Consider the following 24,738-nt stretch of genomic DNA (forward strand, 5'->3'; position numbering starts at 1 on the left):
ACCACTGCCGAGTTCATATTCAGTAACTGACAAAATTAATAACAGAATGATCTATCACATAATTGCAAAATCTCTATCTATCTATCTATCTATCTATCTGTCTGTCTCAGTGTAACGAGTGCTTCATGCTCACATTTAAAATGTAGTGGAGTCAAAAGTACAATATTTGCCTTCAAAATGTAGCGAAGTGAAAGTCACAAGTTTCCCAAAAAAATAATAAAGTACATATACTTGAAAAATGTACTTGAGTACATTTACTTAAGTATTGCCTGCCTCTGGTAACACATACACACACACACACACACACAATGCTCCTCCTCTCTCACACCAACCTCAAGTTTCTTAACTTTAACCATCAGTTGATACAATCAGCGGAATACTTCGTTTAAAAATCGTTATGTGGTTCCCCTGCAACACACTCTTATAATTAATGTGTTGAGAATTTGTGTTGTTTTTTAACATAGCCTATCTCTATGTCCAGATATGGACAACACAGTTTGTGTTGTTTCTACCACATTGCTTTTGTTATACTGTGCATAGTCTTAAAACAAATGTATTGAAAACAGTGCAGTTTGTGTTGTTTTTTAAACACATCTCTATGTCCAGATAGGGATAACACAGTTTGTGTTGTTTCTAACACATTCATTTTAAGAGTGCATTGCTCAAAAAGTTGCCTCATGTATCATCCATATCTATCCCCATCGGTGTCAATATAACCCCAGACATCCCAAACTGCCAAAAGTCATTTCAGGGAAGTATCACGAAGCCCCCAACCCCAAAAAAAAAAAAACCTTAAGCCTACTTAAATACAGATTAATATGTTCAATAATGTCTAGTCAGTACAACATATAAAGGAAGGCCTATAGATAGAAATTGTGAAAATAAAATATGTAGATAGTTTGGTCTTTTCATGTAGCCTTGGCAACTATCTAGTAGGCTATAGGCCTGAATAATATGCACATGAATTAACACTTGTTAAATTCACTTCAACATGTTTTTTGCAATCATTTAACCTGCCATGGGCAATGCTAAAGTCACTGTTACAAACAGTGCAGTGTGCAAGACTAGGCCTATCATTATAGTGGATGGAATCCACTATCTTGAAATCTCCTGGCTTCTTCTTCTTATTATTATAGTGGATGGAATCCACTATCTTGAAATCTTATTGTATAATATTATTACAGTGCATGAAAATGCACTGTACTGTTCTTCATAGGCTTTTTATTCTTAGCTTTATTATTATTCTTCTAACGCAGCTAATGCAGCTTCAACCGTTTAACGTAGAAACTTCATTCAAACTATGTTACGTAGGTCTTACTTAGGACATGTGGGCTTTGTATTTTTCATCTTTGTAACTTTTATACTTTTTAAACTATTAATAAAAAACTATTCAAAATTTCCCCATAGACTTAACATTGGGCTGATAACATCACAATGGGCTAATTAACTTGATTTTGCACCTGTATCAACTTCCAGCTGCTCAACTAAGCCCCATCAAAGAGCCAGTTAAACTGATTGATTGATTGATTAAACTAGGCTATTAATTAAAAAATATTAGGCCTTTATGACATCACAGCAATTAGAATCTTGTGCCAGGTGGCCAGGCCACCTGCATCAACTGTCAGTTTCTCAGGCTTTAAGCATACAGTCTCATTCTGTTAAGACTACACATCCTGTTCAACTGTTTCAACTGTTCAGTCATTCCAACTATATTAAACCTCATCTACCTAGCAAATAATTTTACCATTTAAACTATCCACCTATATTAAACCTAATCTACCTAGCAAATAATTTAACCATTTAAACTATCCACCTATTTAACTGTTCAGTCATTCCAACTATATTAAACCTCATACCTAGCAAATAATTTAACCATTTAAACTATCCACCTATTTAACTGTTCAGTCATTCCAACTATATTAAACCTTATCTACCTAGCAAATAATTTAACCATTTAAACTACCCACCTATTTAACTCGCGACTCTGGACTCGGTCTGGAGTGGGGCAAGAGAGTTATTTTTTCAGATTTTTAAAAAAGTTTATACTTTTTGAGAAATAGGGGATTAAAAATGTTAAAAAGCTCATTTTTCCCCCATAGACTTCAACGGCTGTGATGTCATAATGGCCTAAAGGCAGCTGCGCTTGTTAAGCTCCCAGAGTAGTCCCGAAGTGTGACGTAGCGTTTCCATGACGGCAGAATCACTGGATCTAAACAAACTTTCAAAGTGGCTTGAATAGCATTGAATGTAGACATGTGGCATCATTTCTAGCTAATAAATTGTTTTAAATGTAGGCTATAGCCATTTAAACGTGTTATACCTGCTAGGCAGCAGCTTAGCCACATAACACGGATTCCCTGGCAGGTGTAATAGTAAGAAACAAAATTCCAGTGGATATTTCACGTCTTCTCAAAGACTGGCGGCTGTTAAGAGTAACGTTTTTTGCCCAAAAAATAAAGCCAAAACACGTCCGTGAATTTAAGGATTTTAAACGCATGCTGTGAAGTTACATGCAGGTCTCTTTTACGGAGGAAACCCATGCTAAAATAAAACTCTGTAGTCACGAATTTGATTGTGTTGGTATGAATATATGTTGTAATATGTGATTCCTACAGTGTAAAAAATATATACTAACGTCTAAGAAACGTTGTAAAATGATTGAAATATATTAAGAAAGCCACCGCTATGGTGATTTCTAATGGTAGATTGATTTGTTTAGATCCAGTGATATCGCTGCCTTGACAACGCTACGTCATGGCTTCGGGACTCTATTAGAACACTGACACAGGTGTCACCTGTGAAATCAATTGTCTCAGCTTCTAATGCATACAATCTGGTGCTCCCTAAAACTACACATCCTGTTTAAGTGTTTCCCGTGTGTCAAAATAAAAGTCACAGCCATATCTCATGCTTTGCGCATTATATCTCCAGAACGGTTTGACGCATGTGCTTCAAATTTGGTACAAGTGTTTGTATGGACTCAAAAATGAAGTGAGTTGATGTTGGAGGTCAAAGGTCAAGTCAATGAACACTCTGAGCAAAGATGGCTGATTACGAAGATACTTCATGAGAGGCCATTTCCTGTCCCTGGAAATTTATACAAATAGGGTAGCAGTACACGCCCCCGCACATTTATGCAGTGATCGGGCTCTCTTTTTAACATTGAGGTCTATGGCAGAATCCAAGAATTTCCCAGAATTTGTCAAAGCCTTATTTTTCTGAGCAATGGATGCACATTTCGGACACGGTATCATGATCTCCAAACCCTCCTCCCTATTTCAGTAGAATGTCGTGATAGTATGACCCTCCAGTCGGGAGAAAATCAACATTAATGAAGGTGTACACCAAGTTTATTTTGTACTCCGGCTTGTCTGGCGTGGAACCGAGGCGTTCAAACATAAGTCATACGTCAGTGACACGCCCCTGTGCAGGCGGAAACTGAACCAGAGCCCGTCTCTGACTGAACTCCACTTTGCCCTCATAGACATGAACTAGGACGACCCATCTTGCTACGCATTCATTATCTTTGCTCTGAGTGTGATATTTCAAGAATGCCTTGACATACATGCCTGAAATTTGGTATGAGTATTTGTATGGATTCAAAGATGAAGTGAATTGATGTTGGAGGTCAAAGGTCAAATGTCAAGGTGAAAAACACCTTGAGTGTTATATCTCAAGAACACCTTGACACACAAGGTCTTTTTGTACGAGGGTTTGTATGAACTCAAAGATTAAGTGATTTAATGGGGGGTTTTTTTCAAGGAATTTCCCCACCAACATTAAGCCAGCAGATTTGCATCCACTATTGTAATTCCTCTGGCATAACATTCTAGTTATGTTTTACTCTTATGAGACAAGGGTAGCCTACACTTGGAAATGGGTCTTACATTTTCCTTTTTTTGAGGCACTGACTCTGCCATGACGCTGCTGTTTCTATACACTGAACTGATTCATTAAGTTCGGGAGAAAAGAGATAAAAGCCCGTCTACACTGAAAACTGATTGGTTGATTTAGCGAAACAGGCCAATCAGGATGCTCTCTGTCTTGGATGCGCTCAGACACACACGCACCACCCCTCTCTCTCTCCTGTCGTGCGCGCGCTACACTCAGACGCACACTCCATGCGCGCTCTTGATCGCTCACTCTAGATTCCGACGCTATCAATATGCGGGAGACTCCCGAAACTTCCGGGAGACTTGGGATGTCTGTAACCCCATTTAGTGCTTACACAGTACACAGTGAACTACAGACATCCCAACTTGCAAAAAGTCATTTCAGAGAGGCATCACGAAGCCCCCCCCCCCCCTCAAAAAAAAACAAAAAACTTTAGCCTATACAATAATGTCAGTACAACAAATAAGGAAGGCCTATAGATAAAAAATAAAATATGTAGATTTTGGTAGTTTGGTCTTTTCATGTAGCCTTGGCAACTAGCCATCTAGTAGGCTATAGGCCTGAATAATATGCACATGAATTGACACTTGTTAAACTCACCTCAACATGTCTTTTGCAATCATTTAACCCGCTATGGGCAATGCTAAAGTCACTGTTTACAAACAGTGCAGCGTGCAAGACTAGGTCCATCATTATGTTTTACTCTTATGAGACAAGTGTAGCCTACACTTTGAAATGGGTCTTACATTTTCCTTTTTTTGAGGCACTGACTCTACCATGACGCTCCTGTTTCTACTGAACTGATTAATTAAGTTCGGGAGAAAAGACATTAAAGCACGCCTACACTGAAAACTGATTGGTTGATTTAGCGAAACAGGCCAATCAGGATGCTCTCTGTCTTGGATGCGCTCAGGCACACACGCACCACCCCTCTCTCTCTCTCCCCTCGTGTGCGCGCTACACTCAGATGCACACGCGGTCTCGCATGCGCGCTCTTGATCGCTCACTCTAGATTCCGGGAGATTTTATCTAATTTGCGGGCGTCAGGGAGCCGCTATCAATATGCGGGAGACTTCCGGAACTTCCGGGAGACTTGGGATGTCTGGAACTAAAGGTCATGATCCTACTCGATCAACAGCTTCACAGTTCAAAATCATTCTGGGCGATTGATAATGTCATTCACTATATCAGTGTACCGAGAGTTTAAAGCCGTTATTTTAAGGTAATAGATTTCTTCTAGATTTCTTAATAAATTGGGTTGCTTTAAGCCCACATTCTATGGCTCTAAGTATAGGTTCGGTGGTTGGTTTGTAGGCCTACCACTTGACAAGTTGTTGACTTCTTGAGTACATCTCAGATATAAACTCTGAGATGTAGTCAAGCTGTTGCTCTCAAACACTTTATCAACTGAGTCAGTGTAGTGATGAAGGAATAGATTAAATAGACAGATATGGAAGGTTTACAAAGTGATTTCATGCACCCTTTAAGGAGTATTTTTTAGTATTTTCAAAATGCTAATTATTTTGATACATGGCGTGGCTACTGTATTTAGTTTATTGTGGAACACCTAAAATTAGGGTAGCCTATATTTGCATTTGAAAATACATTTTGATGTATTTTTGCCATCCTTGTCGAGTGCTTGACTCTTGTATTTTAGGCCTACACATCAACCAAGTCAGTTGAACATGAGTGATGCTTCACTTCATTTGAACATAATATAAGGCCTATAGGCTATACGTTCAAATACATTTTTCTGTTTTTGTGTTTTTAAGAGGCTACAGTATTTAAATTTATAGCCTACATAGTGAGTAAACGTTACCATATCTTTGTAAGGAGGGAGGGGTCGTTAGACAGTCACTTACAGAAAAAAGTATTTTTGAGCCAATCACGTTGACACGGCAGGATTGAGCCTCTCACTTTTAACATAATTTTCTTCCGGCCATAGTCCATCGGTAGTTCCACCTTAAAATGCGAAGAAGAGAGAGAGAGAGAGAGACGATAAACGAATAATGATTATATGTTTGCAGAAAAAAGCAGCAGATTGACTACAGCGTATTTTTTTGGAAAATGTACTTGAAGCGTTTCCTCGTTGCCACGGCTGTTGGCTTCATGTGGTATTTTTCAGATTACGGAGAAGTTACTCTCCAGTTAGGCGTGTTTATCTGCGTTCTTTTGTCTTTTAAGCTCTTCAAAAGGTCTGTTGAATGTAGTACACAGACAGATGACTTGGCTGAAAATTCACCAAATCAGGTAAACTTTACTTTGTTGATTTATCTGAGCGTCTTGTCACAGCCCGCTCCGTAGACAAACGCTTGTGATGTGATGATTGTTGTCTATGTTTTTCCTGCAAGGACAAGAAACGCAATATGTAACCCATTTAGGATAAGTTAGCTACACAGCGCAACACATGGAAAAGCGCAACCAGGGAAAATGATCATGACATTGATTTCAATGCATTTTAATTTTAAGGAGACCTTAACCGCTGTTAATTATTGGCAATAGAATTGAATTACTGTGGGCCACAAATAATATTCACGAAAAGTAAGATGTTAGTATTCTCTTTGTGATTTTTGTGAAGGAGGGAATGTTTTGGACAAAACCAAGACTACACTTTCTTCAAGAATGTGGGTTGCCTGTATTTTCATTTTCTGTGACAACATGGTTGAGTTATGACATACCCCTATACCCAGACAATAATACGATTACTGTCGCAACTCCTTTGGTGGTTCTCAGCAAGGTGACATTGATGCCATAGCCAAGCCTGTGAATGTCAACTCCGCACTAAAAAACGCTTAGCTGGTATTATTGGACCGAATAAACTAAATAAAACTTTGGCTAAAAGAATCCATTATTGTCAGAAAACATGAAATGCATCCTATATTCTCCAGGAAATAAATGAGGAGAAAATATGCAGTTCTGATGGGAGCAGTATGATCAGTACTAAGGAGGAATCATCACATGGGTTACAATATGTAAATGTTAAGAGATCTCTTCAAAAAGGTGAGAGTTTGTGACCACGCCCTATTAGAAGCTTTTAAACAGCTGTCAGCCCACTGAGTGGTGAGCAATATGTCTTTCTCACCCTAAAAAGGAATGCTTTTTTCGACAACGCTGTTTATTTCAAACTCTCGACTCTCGGATAGATAGTGCGATATTGTGTTTTGCATGCGGATGTACAAAATATTGTAATACTCCTTGCTGTGCTGTTTCTTCCAGTGTTTGAGTGTGCATATGAGCAGACATTCGTTCCTTGGTACAATGTACCTGAGGCCATCACCAGCCAGCCACTGCATGGAGCTCTCAAGACTGAGTTTGACCTGTTTGTTGATCGGCTCATCAGTAGGGCACGAGGGTTTGATCTTTGTGCTGCAAGTGTGGGGTGCATTCGCATCCTCAGCCAACACCTGCATAATGCAAAGCAGTCTAAAGGGTGAGTTGGTTTTAGAGGGAAGTTGTACAGGAAACTGTGACAATGAAGCCTTTTAATCTGTTCCCTAAGCATAGTTTCAATGCCAACTGAGATGATGTGCTTCATAAATGTTCAAGCCATGTTGTGGAAAAGATTAAGTATTAACAGTTTTGTTGTGACTGTTAACTATGCTGTTTGGGACTTTAGACCTATTAGCACCATGAACCTGGATAAAGTGGAGACTTTTCAGATTGTGTAGTTTGTGACATCTGTTGACTCATTTTCAAAATGCTCTGCAACTGCATTTGTTATCTCTCACTTTGGTTCCTGTTTTGTGTCTGTTGGTCTCAGAGCCCCTCTGTTCAGCTCCCGAGCAGAGGAGATGAGAGTCCTCCGGGTGTTTTCTGAAGCCCTTGTGCGGAACCTCCTCCCGGAGACCCTGTGGGACCTTGAACTCTACCGCTGTATTTTAAATGAAGTAGTTGCTGTAAAAGGTATAAACCCTTTCTTGATGTTTCCGCTAGCATGACAGGACAGGGTCATTAAGAGGAGGTGATCATTTACACCATCTTCACTTACAGTGCAGTGCTGCTCCCATGGCAATTCAGTTTGAGTAAAAGCCTCTGCCTCTCCACGCCTTTCTGTTGAGACTAAAATTGAATACATACCTCCTGCGCATGCCTTGGCTTGTGCACTAACTAGAATGGACTTTAGCATGAGGAAACCCCTTTCGGTCATGCTAGTGTCATACTGACTACATTTTGCCCTGTATTCAGTAGTGACAACAACCTATTCCTGAACTATATCAACAACAACAAACAGTTGACTTCAGTCACTGTACACGTGTCACATGTGGGCCAGCAAGATTGCACCATAGTCAAGTACAAATATAACTTTGAATAAGAGCCTGCCTGAGAGAACTTTGTTTGAATCTTAAGTTTGACTTCTCTCGCCCTTCACCACATTGTCCACCACACCACTCTGTATCAAAGTTAGTTAGTTCCTTTTTTCGACTGATCTATTGCCTTACATGGGTTAGATCACTTCATACTAGTGTAGCTATCCAAATATTAACGTGCTCATGCATCATGCATAATTGATGATTAAAATGATTGCCGAGCTGTTGCATTTTCAGTAACATTTACCTTGTTTATGAAGCCCTGTGTGACATGAAATATCTGCCCAACCATTTGGTAGTGTGCCGTGTGTTATTAAAGCAACCCTATGCAAAAATGCACCACTTTTTGAGGTGTTCTTTTATGGGACAACTAGTAATGGTATCATCTACAAGTTCATTTTGATGGTATGGCCATGTGAAGGACATATAAACAAAAGTCTTTTCTACCAGCCATCCACAATATGCATTATACAGGCCTGTGTTCTGGGTAGAAACACCCTGTGGAAATGAAGCAAAACATATCACAGGAGCACATTGCTGACACCATTAAGCATGTTAGCAGGCTTCTAGCAGTCTCAATGGTTCCGCGTGTCTCTTGTGTTACAAGCCTGGCTCAAAGCAAGCAACAGAGAAGGGAAAGGCCACACGCGGATAGCGATATATATATATATATATATATATATATATATATATATATATATATATATATATATTTATTAAATGAATAGACTTTAACAGAATCGGTGAAGTGACACCTCCCTCCTTAAAACAGAGGCCTCTCAAAGAGAGACTCTGGAAAATGACGCACCCCTCCCCCAGCACCCAAACCTAAGACAAACATCTCACATGTCTTACATACATATCACATATATATATATATATATATATATAATTTTTTTTTTTTTTTTCTATATGAATAAATAGCAGTTGTTAAAAAGTACTCAACTTTGGTCTAGGGGTTCTGCCATGATGTTGTCCACACCCTGAATGTGCCGGATCAGTAGGCTATATGGTTGTAAAAATAACGCCCAGCGCATAAGGCGCTGACTTGGGCTCTTTAGAGAATATCGTTAGTGGGTTATGATCAGAATAAATGGTAACCGGAACAGCGCCCCCACTTAAATAAACATCGAAGTGTTGTAATCCCCAGATTAAAGATAGTGTTTCCTTCTCGATGGTCGAATAATTTAACTGGTGGCGGTTAAACTTTTTGGAGAAGAAACACACTGGCTGTTCTATTCCCTGTTCATCCCTCTGCAAGAGTACGGCCCCAGCACCCACGTGGCTAGCGTTGACCTGCATCTGGAATGACTGGTCCATGCGGGGAGCCATTAAAACAAGAACAGATGTTAACAACAACTTCACATTATCAAATGCGGCTTGACAAGTCACAGTCCAATCAAATTTAACACGGCCCTTGAAAAGGTCGGTCAATGGGGCAACAACAGTGGAAAAGTTAGCACAAAAGCTACGATAATACCCCACCATACCTAAAAAGCGTCGGAGCTCAGGTTTGGTAGCTGGAACAGGGAAATTATTGATAGCCACCACCTTAGCGTGCACAGGCCTCACCTGGCCTTGCCCCACCACCTTCCCTAGATAAACAATTGTCGCCTGGGCAAACTCTCACTTAGCGAGATTTACAGTGAGACGAGCTTCAACTAGCCGTGTAAAGAGAGCCTGGATACGCTCCAGATGTTCAGACCACCCGTCACTATACACGACCACGTTGTCCAAATAAACAGAACAGCCCTGTAAACCAGAGACTACAAGGTTCATTAGTTGCTGAAATGTGGCGGGCGCATTGCGTAATCCAAAGCTCATCACAGAATATGAGTACAGACCAGACGGTGTTATAAAGGCTAACAAACTTACTTACGAACCTGGCTGATCCTACCCGGTCAACACAGTCTTCAACCCTAGGGAGCGGAAAAGAATCTGGCTTTGTGATGTTATTTAGTTTCCGATAATCAGTACAGAATCTATACGTCCCGTCAGGTTTACTAACTAGAATACAAGGTGAAGCCCAACTGGAATAAGAGGGTTCTGCCAAACCATTTTCCAAGAGATACTTCACCTCTGCCTCTAGGTGCTGCTGTTTCTCTGGTGACACCCGATAGAACCTCTGCCTTATCAGCGCAGCGTCACCCACATCAATATCGTGCTCGATCAGATGAGTGCACGACGGTGTATCTGAAAACAAGGCAGGAAAGTTAGAAATCAAAGACACAACCTCTGATGCCCTCTCCTTGGACAAATGCCCAAGTAGTGTGTCTAAGTTAGACAACTTCTCTTTGAGTTCCTCAATCGAGGCTGGAGCACACAGTCGTCTGGGCTAACCACATCCTCATCACCACACGCTGCCACCATGTGGGGAGAGAAGCTAGACATCCCAGCAACTGCAGCCAAAGCAACTGACTTAGCCTGGTCACCAGTCTCAGCTGCCCCAGAAACTGGAGACCTGCTGTAGTAGGGTTTCAAAAGATTAATGTGACAGAGTTGCGTATTACGCCTACGGTCAGGGGTTGAAACTAAATAGTTCAGGTCTGACACCTGCCGAACAACCGTGTAGGGACCTGTGTATTTAGCAAGGAAGGGGGAACCGGCTATCGGCAACAATGTCAGAACCTGATCTCCAGGACTGCACACTCTCGGCTCAGCCTGGCGGTCATACCAACTCTTCATTTTCTTTTGAGCCTTGGTCAGATTTTCTGCGGCCATCTCACAAGCTAAGAACAATTTCCGGCGGAAACCATTCACATACTCCAACAAGTTAGTGGGACTCTCAGGACACTTCAGCTTATCCTGCAGGACAGCTAAAGGCCCACAAACTCTATGGCCGAACACCAAATCATTAGGTTAAAAACATGTATTTTCCTGTGTTACCTTACGTGCTGCAAGCAACAACCATGGAAGCCCTTCCTCCCAGTCTTTGCTGAGCTGAACACAGTAACCCCTAAGCAATGACTTGAGCGTCTGGTGAAAACACTCCAGAGCGCCTTGGCTCTGTGCGTAATACGCGCTACTAAGCTGATGTTTAACATGCAGCTGCTCAAGCACTTCTGAATACATACGTGATGTAAAATTAGAGCCTCTGTCACTCTGAATAGTCTGAGGGATGCCGAAGATGGAGATAAACTGAGAGAGAGCCTTCACCACAGACTTGGTAGAGATTGTACGTAACGCATAGGCAGCGGGGTAACGGGTAGCCTGACGCATTACAGTCAACATGTAAACACACCCGGACTTAGAGAGAGGCAATGGTCCAACGCAATCAATTAGCAAATGCTCAAATGGGTTCCCTAAAGCTGGAATAGGGTAAAGCAGAGCTGGCTTGATCACCTGATTAGGCTTTCCAGTTAACTGACACGTATGACAGGTGTTAATGAAGCATGCCACATCCTTTTTTATGCAAGGCCAATAGAAGTACTTCATAAGTCTGTCATACGTCGCACACCCAAATAGCCCGCTATATCACCATGAGCTGTCTGTAGCACCAGTCTCTAAACTTCATAGGCACTACTACCTGGAAAACAGGATCCCCAAACACATCATTAGTCTGAGGCATCCACTTACGGACCAACAGCCCATCCTGAACAAAATAACCCCTCGCTGCACTATGTAGCTCCTCAACAGCTAAAACCCTAGCAAACAGTTCACTCAAGGTTGAGTCCTCTTTCTGAGCTGCAACAAAATCACTAAGGGACAGAGAAGATGGCAAATCTGGCAACACAATAGGCTGCGGATCAGGCTTACGATTTTTCTCTAAAACCTCAGTTCCAGAGGCACGGTTCATGGCACGTGTTACCTGCTCCCTTCTTCCAATTACGAAATCGCAGTCTATATGCTTCTGGAACTAACTCATATACTTTAAGCACAGCATCTTTCACACTTTTATAAATCTTCCTTTCAGGTACCGACAAAGCAATAAACGCCTCCTGCGCTTTTTTAACCAGAACACTCTGGAGTAACAACGTTCGTTCAGAATCGGTCCAACCACTATCATCTGCCACACTTTCAAACAGTGAAAAGAACACATTTTAAAGGCCATATTAGATATATCAGGGGTGCGCACTGGCCCAGTCGGAACATCGCCACCGGTATCACCTCTAATCCTGCCTTCTGCAATTAACCTCAGTATCATATTCTAATTGACGCTCAGCTTCTCTCTCTCTACGTTCTGCCTCACGTTCAGCTTCTCTTTCTCTGCGTTCAGCTTCTCTCTCTCTTTGTTGCATTTCTAACAACTCTTTTTGTTGTTCAAACGTAAGACCAGAATTACGAGACTCACCCAATGTTGCCAGTGGTGTTGAAGCACCTTCAGGCTCCAACTCCTCTATCGATGGGAGAACTTTTCTTTCAGCTATTTTACTTCTAACAGCCTGCCTTATCTGCGCCAACTTCACACTTTTTTTCAAGCCTAATTCAAAATTATAGTGTTCACTAACGTTACGCAACTGCTCCTTAGTCAACGTATCTAAAACCTGATCTGATGGAGCAGCGAAAAATACAAGTATCCGTTCATTACTTCATCTGTTTTTAACCCTTATTAAACCAAACTTTTAAAAGAGCACGTTTATCAATATAAAAAAACGTCTCCTTGTCTCCCGCACCGACGTAACCCAACACAACTTCCAAACCTAATTAAACGGATTCGCGTGTGTCTTACCCAATATTTTCTAATGCGTGAAATGCCCAATCAAACTTGAACTGTATCCGGATCTCCGCAGGATCCGAACACAGCCAACAAATTAGACACAGCCAACAAATTAGACACGTTATTCAAAACGGCCTACAATACCTCGTGCGTTTAACAACAAACATTACCCCATTGAGAAATGCAAAAAACGCATATTTACCAATCGATGGTTCAAAATCCCGGACAAGCCCCCCAAATCTGTTACAAGCCTGGCTCAAAGCAAGCAACAGAGAAGGGAAAGGCCACACGCGGATAGCGATATATATATATATATATATATATATATATATATATATATATATATATATTAGATTTATTAAATTAATAGACTTTAACAGAATCGGTTAAGTAAAGTCAGTAATGGAGTTGGATTTGGAAAATAAAAGTGTAAGCGGTCAGTGTAATGCGGTGTAGTGAATAAGCAAAACAAAATCCTAAACGGTGCGGGAGAGACGGAGCGGCGGCGGTCGACAACCCGGTCTCGTCTGAAGTGCTTTTAAAGGCCCAGACCAGGAAGCAATTAGTGCGACTCCATACACCTGCGCCCAGCTCACCTGTAGGAGACAGACGCAGCACACAGAAAGGAGGAGGAGCCAGGCAAGGCCGTGACACTGGTCCAGCTTTGAGTGCACTGACTGGAGTGTGTTACAGAATGGAGAGGACTTAGAGGAGGTCACACAGTGCACAACTGACTACCTGAACTTCTGTATGGACATTGTTGTTCCCACCAGAACTGTACGCTGCTTTCCCAATAACAAGCCTTGGATAACCAGCAATGTCAAGACCCTTCTTAATAGGAAAAAGATGGCGTACAGAAGGGGGACATGGCAGAGCTTAGGCGCGTGCAAGGGGAACTTAAAGTCAAGCTAAAGGAGGCTAAGGAGGACTGCAGAAGGAAGGTGGAACAGAAGTTGCAGGAGAACAACATGAAGGAGGCATGGGACGGCATGAAGACTATCACTGGCCTGAAGACGAGCAGCAGCTCTGTGGAGGGGGACCTGGACAGGGCGAACCAGTTGAACCACTTCAACAGGTTTGACTGCCCTGCTCCAGCTCCAATGGGAGTGGTCTGTCCACCACCCCCGGCTGACTCAGGCACTGCTCTTGTTTGCGTGCCTGCCGTACCCCCACCTCCCAGTCTCTCCAGCTCTGCATCCCGGTGACACCCAACGACCTAAGCCACCATCACCTCACGCCCTGCCCCCGCCTGACGCCTCCTTGCCTGTGCCTGTTGAGGCGTCCACGACTCTGGCAGCCTTGACAGGGACATCAAGGAGGTGGTCATCCCCCAGCCCCCACCACCACACCCCCTCAATACCAGTGCAATACCAATACCAGACCTGTCGCTCTAACATCACATGTGATGAAGACAATGGAGTGATTGGTCTTAGGTATGCTCAGACCCCAGGTACGCCATGCACTAGACCCGTTACAGTTTGCATACCAGGAGAAAGTGGGCGTGGACGATGCCATCCCTTATCTTCTACACAGGACACATTCTCACCTAGACAAGGGGAAAAGTGCTGTGAGAATCATTTTCTTTGATTTCTCAAGTGCTTTTAACACCATCCAACCCCTCAGGCTGGGAGACAAGCTCTTGCAGATGTGTGTGGACGCTCACCTGGTAACCTGGATTACAGATTACCTGACTGAGCGACCACAGTTCGTCAGACTGAAGAACTGTGTCTCTGACACTGTGATCAGCAGCACCGGAGCGCCACAGGGAACTGTGCTCTCTCCAGTCCTGTTCACCCTGTACACATCTGACTTCTGCTACAACACTGAGTCATGCCACATGCAGAAGTTTTCTGACGATACTGCAATTGTGGGGTGTATCAGGAACGGGCAGGAGGAGTACAGGAGCCTGGTGGAGGACTTTGTGCAATGGTGCAAACTCAATCATCTCCAACTCAACACTTCAAAGACCAAAGAGATGGTGGTGGATTTCCGCAGGTCTAAGCCCACTCTGCTACCAGTCTCCATTGATGGGGTCAATGTCGAGGTGGTAAGCATCTACAAGCACCTACAAGTACCTGGGTCTCCACTTGGACAATAAACTGGATTGGTCAGCCAACACTGACACACTCTACAAGAAAGGGCAGAGCAGGCTGTACTTCCTGAGGAGGCTGCGCTCCTTCAATGTGTGCAGCAAGCTCCTCAGGATGTTCTACCAGTCCTCCAGTGCAGTGCATTCTACCAGTGTCCTCTTCTATGCAGTGGTATGCTGGGGAGGAAGCACAAAGAAGAAGGATGCGGGGCGACTTGACAGGCTGGTAAGGAAAGCTGGCTCTGTAGTGGGAGCTGAACTGGAGTGCATCACTTCACTATCTGACAAAAAGACCCAGAACAAACTGATCAACATCTTGGACAATGAGTGTCACCCACTCCACAGCACTATTGTTAAGCAGAATAGCCTGATCAGCTGGAGACTTCGCTTACTGCCTTGCACAACAGACAGACTGAGGAAGTCATTCGTCCCCAGGGCCATTGAACTGTTCAATGCTTCACTTAAGGGAAGAGGAGAAATAGACTTCTCCGCATAGTCTGTCTGCCTCTTCACCACCTCCATGTCTTGAACTGTCTGTCCACTAGCCACTTTTTACCACTGTCTTTCTGCCTCACTGTTTGCGTGCTATATTAGCACATATGCACAACCCCTCCCTCCATGCCACAGCCAAACTGTGTTATGTGTGACCACACTTATACCTTCCTTAATATAGTTATATATATATATATATATACATTTGCACCATCCCCATGACACTCATTCACACAGAGCACCTTACCTTACCTTACCTTATGCACAGAGAATCACAGGTATTTCACTACTATTTTGTATTTTAGTATATTTAGTATTTAGTATATATTTATCTTCTATGTCCTTATTGCTTAGTTGTGTTTTTTATATTATATACTTTTAATTACTTTCTGCTGTTGAGTGTTCAGTGAATGTGTGTGTGTGTTGTCTGTATGCTACTGTGACCTTGAATTTCCCCTGGGGATCAATAAAGTATCTATCTATTTATCTATGCATGTGATGAATAAAGCTTGAATTTGGGTAGTGTTTACAAGGTTTTGTGTTTTTAGGAGCTCACTAGTATCATACCATCATATCATCTCCTTAATAGTAGTACTAGTAGTAGTCTCCATAGTACTCATGTTTGAGTCATACTTTTGTGATTAATGCTGACTGAAGATCTGGTTGAATATATTTTTTATCATTGAAATATTGTTTGTGTCTGTGTTCAGTGTTAGACCTTCTAGTGACTTGGCTCTCGGATCCAGACAATCTTAACCAGCTGATAGTGAGCCAGCTGGATGGAGTGGCCGTCGGCCGATCTGTGGAGGACCTGTGTGAGTCCGAGAGAGAGGACGGTGCCTCCTCATCCGAGTCTGAAGACGCTGGAGCGTAAGTAGCTTCACATGCTTATTAGCACAGAGTAGCTAAAGGAAACCCTTAAAAGCAATTTTGTCTTTTGAGAAGGCCACATGTTTGATTAAAGAAATGTATATTGCAGCTCAGCAGATGATGCAGAGGATATCTCCAGAAAGAGAAAGAAACGTATGTTCAACTGATTGTGTCACCAAGCCTCTCTCTCTCTCTCTCTCTCTCTCTCTCTCTCTCTCTCTCTCTCTCTCTCTCTCTCTCTCTCTCTCTATATATATATATATATATATATATATATATATATATATATATATATATATATATACTTGAATTTCCCCTGGGGATCAATAAAGTCTATCTATCTATCTATCCATCAGTGCAGTTGCTAAAGAATACATTTGTATATGGTATATGTATGAATTGACAAATCTACTTGATATGTTTGTGCTCCATAAAGCTGGTAAGAAATTAAAAGAAGGATGGTCAAAATTTCTTGAAAAAATGAAGTCCAAGAAGGCCAAGAAGAAGGAGCAGGAGCTGATCTTCAAGGCCCTAGAGCGCCAGAGTTCAGCTTCCCCTGAGGATTACTGTAATGCTGTCAGCAACAATAAGGGCTCTGTCAGGAGTGAAACAGACTCTGAAAGTGTAAGAGGACAGGATGTTTGTTCTATTTTTGTTTAATATTAAGATTCAAATGCAATTAATGAATTGTCTTTTCCCTCATGTCAGGAGGGCAGTGACTTCGAGACCTACCTTACAAGTGTCCAGGAGGACATGATGGAGTTTAAGTTGTCTTATGAGATGTGGAGAGTGGGTAACTGGAATGTCACAGTGAAGAATGTAAGTTAGGCCTAAATCAAGTGAATTCCGTTGCTCCTCCCAAGTTTGACCATCTTGATTGACACTTCTCTTCTCTATGTTATCTTTCAGGTTCAGCGAGAGAGTGAGGAGTTATGTTTCACAGTTCATCTGGAAGAACGAGACAACCCTGAAAATCTGCACTGGGATGTGATGAAGACGCAAACAGACCTCCTCTTCTTCCATAGCCGATGGCAGGTGAGGGCAAATTAAATTCTAGGGGTTACAGTTTGCACAGACTACTTATGTATAAATGAAATGCGAAACTTCCACCTGACCTTCAACACTGTGCTGTTGAATGCTCGATCACTTACAGGACATGTCAGGTCTGCCATCGGTTTCTGCCATAGTTGATGACAAAGGGAGGGATCTGGATGAAGCATTTCAAGAAGAAACTAAGACCACTTTGCAGACTTTTCTTCAGGTACACATTATTTAAAATGACCGTTATAATATTATTTATAATAGGCATGGGACATTACAAAAAAGGATACATTATTGTAACAAAGTGTACACTGGAAAACAGGAACTGGTTTCAGATTCCCAGTTTGGCCACAGTCAGCCAGTGTTTCAATTCCTGTGTCCACTGGACAAGTTGCTGAGCGAGGAGCAACCTTGTGGCGGAGTGTGGGGTCTCGTCAGTGGCATCGCCTACTTCCTGACTCCTTCATACGAGGAAGAGGAGGTGAGCTTTGATTTGACTGTCATATTCATGTGAATACAAGGTTGCATATTTAGCGATGTAAAGAAGACACATTGAACTGTATTAGGCTTACAACAGATCCAGTCATGCTGTGTGACTGCAAACTATAATGCTGAAAACATCAGAGACAGTTGCGTGCATCAGATACATGCAGTTGTCAAAATCAATGCAGACAGCATCATCTACTGGTCACTGTGGAAACTGCATTCGCTCCTTTTGACTCATCATTTTTTTTTCAGAATACAATTTTGATAGAAATTACACCTAACACTTTCTGTCATTTGTAATTGGGTGATGTATGTCAATATGACCGTGATGCATGACTGTGTATTACTCTCAGCACTTTAGCCCGATTGCAGAGGCTAACACAGAGGACATGAAGACTACAGTCATAATGAATAAGCTAGAGGTTGTGAAAAATGAAGTGGAACATACTGAAGGAGACTCTAAAGAACCTCATCACACCAGCCTCAATAGTATGTGTCCTACCAATGCCAGTAACACTGACCAGGTTGAAGAGATTGAACCTACACGGGCCGATGACGGCACATCTGAAGGGTTAGAGGATGACTGTGATCAACCCGGAGCCATAATCAGCGGGCTCTCCAGTATCACGGAAAGTTTTGATGAATTTCTGGCCAAAGCTAAATCTGTGATTCCCAAAGTGCATCATACAATAATCAATCAAAATTCAGACTCTTCGGTGTTAAATGATTCTTGGTCTCATCTGGGGAACAAAACAAGTAAAAGGGACAACATTTTACAAAAAATGTCTGCTGGGAGGCACAAGAGCAAAGAAAAAGACCAAGGCTGCATAGCAAAAGAGGACTCGCATACTCAGAGCCATTTGGAGAAAAACACTAACCAGTCTTGGGAACATCTGGAAGCTACTAAAGCCATATTTGATTTGCTGAAAGAAATATCTGGTCTGTCCTTGTTCTTCATAGTATTACTGCATGATGAAAAATATAAGCATTTATATAACTGCCCACATAAACGTGACAAACTGAATTGTTTTTTTTGTTTCTAGGTAATTCATTTATCCTCAACATATTTGATGCTATTTTAAAACCAGTTATGCCTTTGGTGAAGAAGTATGTGTAAACCATTTAATCTTCATATTATTTTGTATTATGTTTTTACAGACTCTATAGGTAGCAGGTTTATTGACACAGTGTTTTGTGTCCTTGTATGTGCCTCTCAGGAAAGTGAATAGCTTCTTGGATAGAATGAATCCTACAGAAGCACAGGTGGCATCCTGCATTGACACTGCTCGGGAAAAGCAGTGGCCCGAGGGTCCTCAAACCTCAATGGACTCAAGACCTCAAAGGACTCAAGAGGAGAAGAGTGGCACGAGAGAACGAGCTCAACAACTCATCAATACCAAATGTATGGGGGTGCTTTTTTTTTTTTAAATACAGCCTTACTGCTGTAACATTAGCAAAGGGTATGTCTGAAGCAATACTTGCTGTGCTTTCAGATTCAAAGTATCTTATACTCAAGAAGACTGATGTGGAAACAGTGTTTAAGATCTTCCAAGAGGCTGAGGAGAACAGGAAATTGGCCTATGTGAGTATGTTATCACCTGGGAAGCTCTGTCATTGTCTTTGATTACATATTGGATTACATATTGTTATTGATTGAAATGTCGATGTTGACTGAAATGTCTTCATTTTTTCAACTGAATAGATGCTGCTATCATTCCTGTTGCATGAATTCTTGCCCGGAGAACCTGCTCTTAATGTGATAGCTCAACTATATGTGAAAGACGTCATTTGACTTCAAATAGAATCACAGTTTTTTTAGCTGTTTATTTATTATAAAATGATTAGTATACATTTTATCATTCCATAGTACTGGTCATGTAATATTTTAACATAAATATATTTTGAATAAATCCTCTCTTTTTATGAATGCATTTGAACTGTGAAGTTCAAAATGAATTGATACCTCATGGAATACTGTGACGACATTTTTAATTCATTTCCCAATCTCTGGCTGCCCCGCAGAATTTTGTTTTGATGTTTCTGAAGTTTTTTGCTATGCACCACTTAAATCACTTTATTATTTGGTTGTTGAAATGTCTTGATTGCTGAAATTTACTACAATTTTTTTTTTAAACTGAACTTTTTTGACATTCATGTCACTTCAGGGAGCACAATGGGACTGTATCAAACCTCACTTAAACTTGTTGTACAGTGTATGACAAATAAGTTAAGTAGCCTATATTTCTGAAGAAGCAAGCTTTTCATGTCTTCTGAAAAGGAACTCCACAAATGCTCCACAAGTCATGAACCAGGCCTACTAAAACTGAAAGCCATTTAAGAATAAGAAAGATTGTTGGCCTAATTGAAGGGTTCGGTTTATTTTAAAATGTGTTATGTGTTATGTGTTTATTTTAAAATGTGTGTGGGAGATTCATGAGTGTATCCAGAAAGCTAATGTTTCTGCAAATTTCAATAAATGTGTTTCACCTGTAAGTTACAGTGTATTGTCCATTATTTTAATATTGCTTACAAGGATACAAGGATACAAGGAAGTTTATTGTCACATGCATATAGTTACTGGAAGTAAGAAATGCAGTGAAATTATGTCTGGTGTCAGCCTATTTGTGCATTAATGGGGGGGGTAAAAAGTGCAGTAGAAGAGGGGTTTAGTAGATTAAGTGGCAAGGGCTGCATAAAAAAAGGTGGGGAGGATTGGGATTGGGTGGGGGGCACCAACAAGGAGCACCCAAGAGCAACAGGGGCAAGGAAAAACTCCCTTACCAAGGAAGAAACCTTGGGCAGATCCACGGCTCAAGGGGCTAACCCAACTGCCAGGGGTCTTGGTGTGTGTGTTGGGGGGATGACAGGGGAGATGGGATAGTGTGCTGTGTATGTGGGGAGAGGGCAGTGTGCAATATGTGTGTTGAAGAAGCTTCCTCATGAGACAATGTGCTGTGTATTGGGGGGGGGGGGGGGCAGTGTGCTGTAAGTATGTTGGGGATGTGTGTTGGAGAAGCTTCCTGATGAAATAATGTGCTGTGTATGTAGGGGGGCTTAAGGCCTAGCCTACATATTATAGCTGTATTTATTTTATTATGTAGACAACTATGCTACATGTAGAATAGCCTAGATTATTCTTAGGTGTAAATAGTGAAGGTACTGTTTAATTAGCTGTAGATCTACCTAGATACTATCCCAATTTTATGCACAGATTGCTACACATATGACGTATTGCAAGAATGAAACATGCTTAGCCTACTTGTCAAACTTGGAAGGTATGTCGTCAAACATACGTAGGCATTAAAATGTTTCACGAAGTCCTGGTCAAAATGTAACATTATCTGATTTCAAGTGAAAACCGAAACATGTCAGTATTGTGTTCTGTATTGTTGACCACTGTGTTTTAGTTGGAACAGAAAACAATAACAACCTTTCGATTATTCGTATCCCCCCGGTATTTTCAGCAGTGGTACTTCCGTTCCCTTGAGAGCCTGGCTTAGCCTAGCTGTGTGAAACAGGCAAGAATATCAAGGCTACATGCTAACTGGCTAGCCAGATTGATCATAAAAAGTAGGATAGACAAATATAACAAAATATTGCAGACCGTAGTCAAATTTTGACGTCGATGTTATAAGCTCTGTATTAGTCATTTAGAAAAAAATGTCAACTCCAGCAAGACGACGTTTAATGAGAGATTTTAAACGGTAAGCGACATGGAAAAAATATATGGCCTTTGCTTGTTTATTGCTAGCCGGCTACATGAGAAATAGATATTAGCGTTGACTTGAGAGCTGGTTTACTAGTGATATAACGTAAAATAGATAACGTTGACCAATGTCTAAATAACATTAAATTCCCTTTGCCAATCTTGGTGGTTGTTTGCTTTGTCAAAAGTCACAATTATAACTTGGGAGTAAATCTAATGTTAACATCTCTTGGCTTTAGCCTTTAGTGCTTTTTGTATTTAATTTAATTGTTGCATTGGACTTATGTTTAAAGACTTCAAGAGGATCCTCCAGCAGGAGTAAGTGGAGCCCCGTCAGAAAATAATATCATGGTCTGGAATGCAGTCATTTTTGGGTAAGGGGTGGCTAGGAGAGCTGTCAAGGCTTCCTAGCTCGTAGGGCACACTGCTTGTCTGAATCTGAGACGTAGCCTAACTTAAGTCAGTCATCGTACCAACATAGCCAGCTTGAGTTGTGTTGCTTAGTTTTGTCTTGCTATTTCATGTGGGTCAAGTTAATTTGTACTTCGCTGCATAGTCTATGTTGTCAAGACTTGCTTGATAGGAGTACGAGATTCAACAACATGAATAAGTTTGTCCTTCTTTCAACAGGCCAGAAGGGACACCTTTTGAGGATGGTAAGTTTAATAGCTAAGATAACCATACATTCGTTTTCTTTTTTTTATTACCTTGACCACACCCACCACTCATCTGTTGCTCAGGTGGACCAGTCTGTAGCCATTTGGTAGATCATTCTAGATGATCATAAATAAAGTGTAGTGTACATGTATTATTGTTTGGCTCCTGTCCTGTACTCTACTCCTGTAAAACAGCACAAATAGGTAGATGGAACAAGTTTAGATGAAAATTTCATCTTGAAAGTGGGTGGGGCATGATCTTAACAGGAATAGGACAACTGCATTGCTTAGTAACCATTAACCTAATATGGTTGTGCTGAGAGATTACAGTCGGTGACGAGTTAGATGTGTAACTCTGAATAGGAAAACTCCTGACTATTTGGGCTAAAACCCAATCTGCTCATGTCGTAATGGCAGTCAACCAAGTGATTATGTACTACCTTACACACAGTCCCACTGAAGCTGTTTAGTATGCTTAAGTGTGATTGCAAACGGCCCTTAAGAATTGTGCTACTGTTAAGGTAAGAGATTGAAAACAACGATGGGGACTTGTATAGCTATTTAGATAGCTTCTCTTACGTAGGTGTTCTAAAGAATAGAGCACATGGCACACTTGGCAGGGCAAAGCAGTATAAAATTATTTACCCAATCCTGGCACTATGGTACTATGATGCCTCATCCAGACATGTCTCTCAAGCATGAATACAGCCAAATAACTGCAAATATCAAGTTGGCATATCAAATCACACAGGAACAAAGTGTAACTTAACACAGGGTCAGAAAATGCCTTATTATTGAATTGACCTTTAATTATGTGAAATTTCAATGTTTTGTTTTATTTCTTTATAGGAACTTTCAAGCTCACAATAGAATTTACAGAAGAATACCCAAACAAACCCCCCACAGTTCGTTTTGTCTCCAAAATGTTTCATCCAAATGGTAGGTATTGCTTTTTTTTCTTTGTTCATACAGTGTAACTCTATAGGCAAGATGTACAGAGATACACATGATGGTGTTCATTACATGATCATGACGGTCTGTTGTGTTTTGTGTTTAGTATATGCAGACGGTAGTATATGTTTGGACATTCTTCAAAATCGCTGGAGTCCCACCTATGATGTATCTTCAATCCTAACCTCTATACAGGTACTGATATTCTAATAAATGCCACAAGGTTTCAAAATGTTTAGCTTAATTCAGCATGAGAATGCTATACTCTTGAAATACTATATATACTGATGTGTGTAACTTTTTTACTTTTTTCATGCTTAAGTCACTACTGGATGAACCAAACCCTAACAGTCCAGCCAACAGCCAGGCAGCTCAACTGTACCAGGAGAACAAGCGAGAATATGAGAAGCGTGTGTCAGCCATTGTAGAACAGAGCTGGCGAGACTGTTGACCCCTCTGACTTCACCAAGTATGAACAGTACCCAGCCTCCATACATCAGTCTCGCGCAAGACTAAAATAAATACACATCATGTTTTGAATCTTCCTACTCTTACTCGGTAGAATTGTCTGTTCCTTAGCTGTTTGCAAGGTTAGAGTGCTGTTGTGTTGTGATCTCCCTCATGCAGGACCCTCTCCCCCAAAAGGCACATTTATACTAAATTATATGTACCATGTTGTGCCTGGGTTATTTGCAACATGGTCGCCACCCCTTAAATTGGAGATGTTTTTTTCTGCCATATTTTACTTGGAGTTTGCCCCCTTAGGTGCAAGTTGAGTGCTCTTTGATTGTTAACGAGAGTTGGTTGCATTGCAGTTTGGTGTAAGGAGTTATATTTTGATCTGGTGTTCTTATGCCCAAATTCAGTGAATTAAGTCTCACATAAACTTCATGTTTTATTTACCCCTTCTCACAGATTTTTACCTAAGCTAAATTATGTGTTTTGTTTAAAGAAACTAAATTTAGTTCAGGCAGACAGGTCAGTGCCTGATCTAAGTTTTATTTGACATCCCTAGTACAATTACGACTGGTGGTGTAAACATACATTTGTAATGTCAGAAAAGGTATGGCTGTCTTACATTGTGATGTGCATTCTGATTAAGAGTATCCACCAAGATGGGAGTATATGCCACCAAGGCATATCTTCAACTTCCTGTTAGAAAGGAGCTCTTGTTTTATCAGTTTGTTTTGGATTCAGTTTTTAAAGGGGAAACTGTTCTGAAGCACATAAATTGTGTCACTAATCTTGGACTCAGAATGTATCGACATGGCACTGTTGAAGATGTATACCCACTGTCAATACACTGTCCCCTACCCTGTTGCTACCTGGTTTGCATGGTTTACTTGCGCACCTTTCTGGTTTGATTTCAAGTGCCGTTTACTTCTCAATCCCACAAGGAGTTTCTAATCCAACAGCCTGGGCATGACGCTCTTGTGTGCTTGTCCTCTAATGCAGCGTCTGATTCCAATCATCTGGATGAACATTTTTTCTAATGCACATCAAATTTCAGAGTGTCAAATTTGCACTAGTAACCCATGTAAGAAACTGTACATTTTCTCACTTCTTGTAAATAAACAGTAAAATCAAAG

General features: G+C 41.2%; 2 protein-coding genes across 6 annotated transcripts; both read left to right on the forward strand.

Moving 5' to 3' along the window:
* The first annotated feature begins 4,989 nt into the window (after positions 1–4,989).
* si:rp71-46j2.7 lies at positions 4,990–20,329 on the forward strand. Of its 5 annotated transcripts, XM_048230634.1 has the most exons (17): positions 5,813–6,144; positions 6,473–6,518; positions 6,783–6,894; positions 7,111–7,324; positions 7,655–7,797; positions 16,150–16,309; positions 16,419–16,462; positions 16,746–16,933; positions 17,018–17,128; positions 17,219–17,344; positions 17,463–17,570; positions 17,673–17,831; positions 18,190–18,775; positions 18,880–18,943; positions 19,054–19,238; positions 19,330–19,418; positions 19,539–20,329. In XM_048230634.1, the coding sequence occupies exons 1-17, from the start codon at positions 6,116–6,118 to the stop codon at positions 19,626–19,628; spliced, it is 2,454 nt and encodes an 817-aa protein (XP_048086591.1). In that variant the 5' UTR covers positions 5,813–6,115; the 3' UTR covers positions 19,629–20,329. The 5 variants fall into 5 exon arrangements, with proteins under 5 accessions (XP_048086593.1, XP_048086592.1, XP_048086591.1 ...); XM_048230636.1 differs by lacking the exons at positions 5,813–6,144; positions 6,473–6,518 and adding an exon at positions 4,990–5,008; XM_048230635.1 differs by lacking the exons at positions 5,813–6,144; positions 6,473–6,518 and adding an exon at positions 5,050–5,116.
* Positions 20,330–21,324: 995 nt separating this feature from the next.
* ube2a (ubiquitin-conjugating enzyme E2A (RAD6 homolog)) lies at positions 21,325–23,689 on the forward strand. Its single transcript, XM_048231476.1, has 6 exons — positions 21,325–21,540; positions 21,836–21,916; positions 22,173–22,198; positions 23,048–23,137; positions 23,256–23,344; positions 23,472–23,689. Exons 1-6 carry the CDS (start codon positions 21,497–21,499, stop codon positions 23,598–23,600), a joined length of 459 nt encoding a protein of 152 aa, XP_048087433.1. The 5' UTR covers positions 21,325–21,496; the 3' UTR covers positions 23,601–23,689.
* Positions 23,690–24,738: the final 1,049 nt, after the last annotated feature.

Source organism: Alosa alosa, chromosome 21 (genome assembly GCF_017589495.1).
Source record: "Alosa alosa isolate M-15738 ecotype Scorff River chromosome 21, AALO_Geno_1.1, whole genome shotgun sequence".
NCBI classification, from domain to species: Eukaryota; Metazoa; Chordata; class Actinopteri; order Clupeiformes; family Clupeidae; genus Alosa; species Alosa alosa.